This window comes from Setaria italica, chromosome IX, assembly GCF_000263155.2.
Source record: "Setaria italica strain Yugu1 chromosome IX, Setaria_italica_v2.0, whole genome shotgun sequence".
NCBI lineage: Eukaryota > Viridiplantae > Streptophyta > Magnoliopsida > Poales > Poaceae > Setaria > Setaria italica.
The window spans coordinates 19,746,617-19,751,017 of NC_028458.1; the positions used below are offsets into that span (position 1 = coordinate 19,746,617).

Sequence of the window (4,401 nt, forward strand, 5' to 3'; positions counted from 1 at the left end):
AATCCTTTTTAAACCTGCTTATGCACTTGAAACTTTGTTAAACACTTAAGCTTGCATCATTAAATCACCAAAACCCACTTAAGGGGGCCAAGATACTCTTCAATCTCCCCCTTTTTGGTGATTGATGACAACATGCTTAAGTCTTACAGGAGATAAAAATAAAGTATCAAAATATAGATAACAAAAGTTTCCAGAATTTTTCGCACATTTCTATCAAAATAAAAAAAAACCATCACAGAAAATTTTCACACTAACAGCCATCAATCCTTAGATAGATAACAGAAGTAATAATCAAACAAAGTACATCCAATACAAGTTCATGCTCACATAGTCTTATAAGCCATAAAGATCAAAAGATAGAGTTTTGATACAATGACCATCCATCCCACAAATCACTCCCCCTTTGGCATCAAGTGCCAAAAAGGAAATGAACCCAGCAAGGTAGCACTACTCCTCGTTGTGGTAGTCGTCGTTGTCCTCCTCCTCCTCCTCATCGTTGTCATCCTCGTCACCATCTTCTTCTTCATGTGGAGGTGAATGAGCACGTGTGGAGCGTCGAGGGCGAGAAGAACCAACCGGGGCACACAGTGAAGGAGAAGAAGCAGCCTCGGCAGCCTCCATGGCATCCCACTCAGCAAAAGGATCATCAAACTCGGGCAACTCATGGTATGGATCAACTGGAAGACATGCAATATCCATGAGCTCAATGATATCCTTTTTGTTCTCATTAACCTCATGAGCTATGTGCTTGCACATTGAAAAGATGCTCCGAAGCACTCTCTTGACCATGGAACCCTTAGGTCACCGGGAGTGCCTCGGAGGAGACGAAGCACGAGGCTCATCATCAAGTCATGGGGCATGACTGGAGGATCCAGCTTGACGACGAGAGGTGAGTGAAGGATGAGGCCTATTATCATCTCGAGGCCGAACAAGAAGAGGCTCATGGGCACAGTCCTTTGGGAAGGTGATCTTGGTGACCCTCTCAATCATATACATCAAATATGGAGCATATGGAAGATGCTTCCTATCATCTATCATGGCACCACGAAGCTCATTCCATATGAAGTCAAAGATGTTGAAAGGCCAACCTCTGGGAGCCATGCGGAGTAAAAGATTGCCCGCATAGTAGCTAAGTGTCATGGCATCACCTCCCTTTGGATCAATTGTATTCCTGAAGAACGAATTCAGCACATAGTAATAGGTCTGCAAGTTGTTTGCCTTTCCATGAATAGCCACCATAGGATTATAATACATGAAAGAGATATCCTTGGTTTTGACTGTGAGCTCAACATGAATTGGATCTCTTTCTTCATCCTTGGTTCCAAGTCCCAAAAGGCAAGGAAAGGTCATGTAATCAATGAAATAATGCTCACCCATGGTGGTCCAATGAATGGCATTAGTCCTTGCCTCAAAAAAATATGAGCTATGAAACTTTTCAAGAATCTTAAAATTCCAATCATATTTGAAGCCCAAAATCTCATAAAGACCATGTGCCTTACATTTTGTAATGATCTTCCGGAAAGTGTCATTATCCTCCTTGGCATAATATTCCCAATCAGCATATCTCATTGGAATGATAGGGGCTTTGTTTGGCTTGCGGAGGACCACAGAGCTATAGAAATCCAAGTGAAACTCATTCCAAAACCATGGATCGATACCCTCCATCTTTGTATACATGTAAGGATCGCTACCCCTTTCCTCTTTGAGAGCCACTAACAAGTTGTGATAATCCTTCCCCAACCTCGGGGTGCAACCAAAAGGATGTACTGAGGATGAAGAGTGGGGCAAATACGTTCGGACCTTTGATCTTGAGCAAATGTGACAAAGAGATACTCGGGAGTGTTGGGACATATATCATGAGCTATTCCCCTGCTCCTCTTGACTGGTGAGTGTCAAAGAGGCATGGAAGGCATCCTGGAGGGGGCTCTTCGACCACGAGAGGATCTATGGGATGTCTCAACCGATTCCTTGCCCTTCCTTCATGGTGCAACAATGAATTGCTCCTCTTGAGGAGATTCTTCCTCCTCATAGACTTCCTCCTCCTCCTCTTCTTCACTCATCACTCTAGGAGGATTAAGATCATGCCTAGCTTTGGTCCTCCGTTGAGTGGCACTAGCACTTGCAATCCTTAGCCTACCCATCTGAATAAAACAGACAAGATAGCTAGCATAAGCAAAGATTTATGAAAAATTCAACAAGTACTTGATAAATAAGATTTGGACTGCGAGTTTCGGATTTTTCCGGAATCTACGGAGATTTCTGGAAAAAATTCCGAAAATTTCCGCAAATTTTGAAATTTCCAAAACTTTTCTAGAATTTTCCGGAACTCGCAGACCAAACCCTAATATCTCATATACGATGAATCCATCATGGGATTGATATGGAATTGAATATCCTAGTTCTATACATGCTAGAGATGATATCTATCCATGAGAAAACCTAAGGAACTAACCATATTATGAGATCGGGCGAAAAGAACTTGGGGTACCTTAGGGAAGAGGAGAGAAAAGCCTTCAAAGAAAATTCAAAAGCACCACGTGAATCCCCTTTACGCAATGAGTCTTTCTTGATGATCTCGAGGAGTTTTGATGGTGGAATATCCAAATCACCCTGGGGGGCGGATGGAGAAACAGGAGGAGAGAGAGTCCCGGTGGTAAAAAGAAAAATGAACATGTAACTTCCTCGGGGTAAATATAAATACCCACAAAGTTTCAAAAATTTTCGGAAAAAGTTTCAAAATGTTCTGCAACTTCCAGAAATTTTCAAAAAAGTTTCGAAATTTTTCGCACATTCAGAATTTTCCGAAAAAATTTCCGGAAAAGTCCGCTCCCGTGGCTAATTGCCATTAGATTTAAGTGGAATTTGATATGGGATAGATTTGGATGACTATGGTAGTAAAATCTATATGAGCATGAATAGTTCTATCACTTGAGATCAGCCAACAAGCAAACAATGAGAGCAATGATCCAAGTGATAGATCTAAGGTAACTCCAAATGTTTTCAAAGTAAAACCACACTTCAATTTTAACAAAGAATTTCATTTTGAAACCATTCTATCCTATGTCACTCAAATATGCACATGATTTCAGGATATGTTACGAGAATCCAAAATATTTAGTTCACTCCTCAAAGTACAAAACCTTTGCTCATCAAGAGGCTTTGTGAAGATATTAGCTAGTTTTTTTTTCCGGTGCTCACATGGCTAAGAGCGATATCTCCTTTGGCTTCATGATCTTTTAGGAAATGATGTCTTATGTCAATGTATTTTGTTCTAGAGTGGTTCACAGGGTTGTTTGCTAGTTTGATGGCACTCTCATTGTCACACAAGAGAGGTATTTTGCTAAACTCATAACCAAAGTCTCTCAAGGTGAGCCTCATCCATAGTAGTTGAGCACAACAAGCACCGACTGCAACATACTCGGCCTCGGTGGTGGATAAGGCAACGGAGTTTTGTTTCTTGGAACTCCAAGACACCAAGGACCTACCAAGAAATTGACAAGTCTTGGATGTACTCTTTCTATCTACTTTGCAACTGGTATAATCCGAATCAGAATAGCCAAGTAGATTGAAAGTGGAGCCTTTGGGATACCACAAGTCAAGGTTAGGAGTGTGTACTAGATATCTTAAGATTCTCTTAACGGCCATAAGATGATATTCTTTAGGATTATCTTGAAACCTTGCATACATGCACACACTAAGCAAAATATCGGGCCTAGATGCACAAAGATAAAGCAAAGAGCCAATCATGGACCGACATACCTTTTGATCCACACTCTTACCGTCTTCATTTAGATCAAGATGTCCATTTGTTGGCATAGGGGTCTTGATGGGCTTAGCATTTTCCATGTCAAACTTCTTAAGCATATCTTGAATGTATTTGGTTTGACTAATGAATGCCATCCTTGAGTTGCTTGATTTGAAAACCTAGAAAGAACTTCAACTCTCCCATCATGGACATCTCGAATCTCTTGGTCATGATCCTACTAAACTCATCAACCCACACTTGATTAGTAGAACCAAATATTATGTCATCGACATATATTTAGCACACAAATAAATTATTATCCTTTTTACGAGTGAAAAGTGTAGGATCAGCTTTGCATATTTCAAAGCCTTTCCTTAAGAGAAAATCCTTAAGACATTCATACCATGTTCTTGGAGCTTGCTTAAGCCCATAGAGTGCCTTATGGAGCTTGTAGACGTGGTTGGGCACCTTTGAATCTTCAAAGCCCGGTGGTTGCTCAACATAGACCACTTCGAAGATTGGTCCATTCAAAAATGCACTCTTAACATCCATTTGATATAACTTGAAGTCATGATGGGCAGCATATGCTAAGAGTATGCGGATAACTTCAAGTCTTGCCACCGGTGCATATGTTTCTCCAAAATATAATCCCTCAA

General features: G+C 40.8%; 1 protein-coding gene across 1 annotated transcript; it reads right to left on the minus strand.

Moving 5' to 3' along the window:
• Positions 1-447: 447 nt before the first annotated feature.
• Positions 448-789, minus strand: LOC101774336 (actin-like protein ARP8). Its single transcript, XM_004986520.1, has one exon. The coding sequence runs from the start codon at positions 787-789 to the stop codon at positions 448-450; it is 342 nt and encodes a 113-aa protein (XP_004986577.1).
• Positions 790-4,401: the final 3,612 nt, after the last annotated feature.

Coding starts and splice junctions, on each gene's coding strand:
- LOC101774336 (XM_004986520.1), bottom strand. CDS start 789: ATGGTCAAGAGAGTGCTTCGGAGCATCTTTTCAATGTGCAAGCACATA.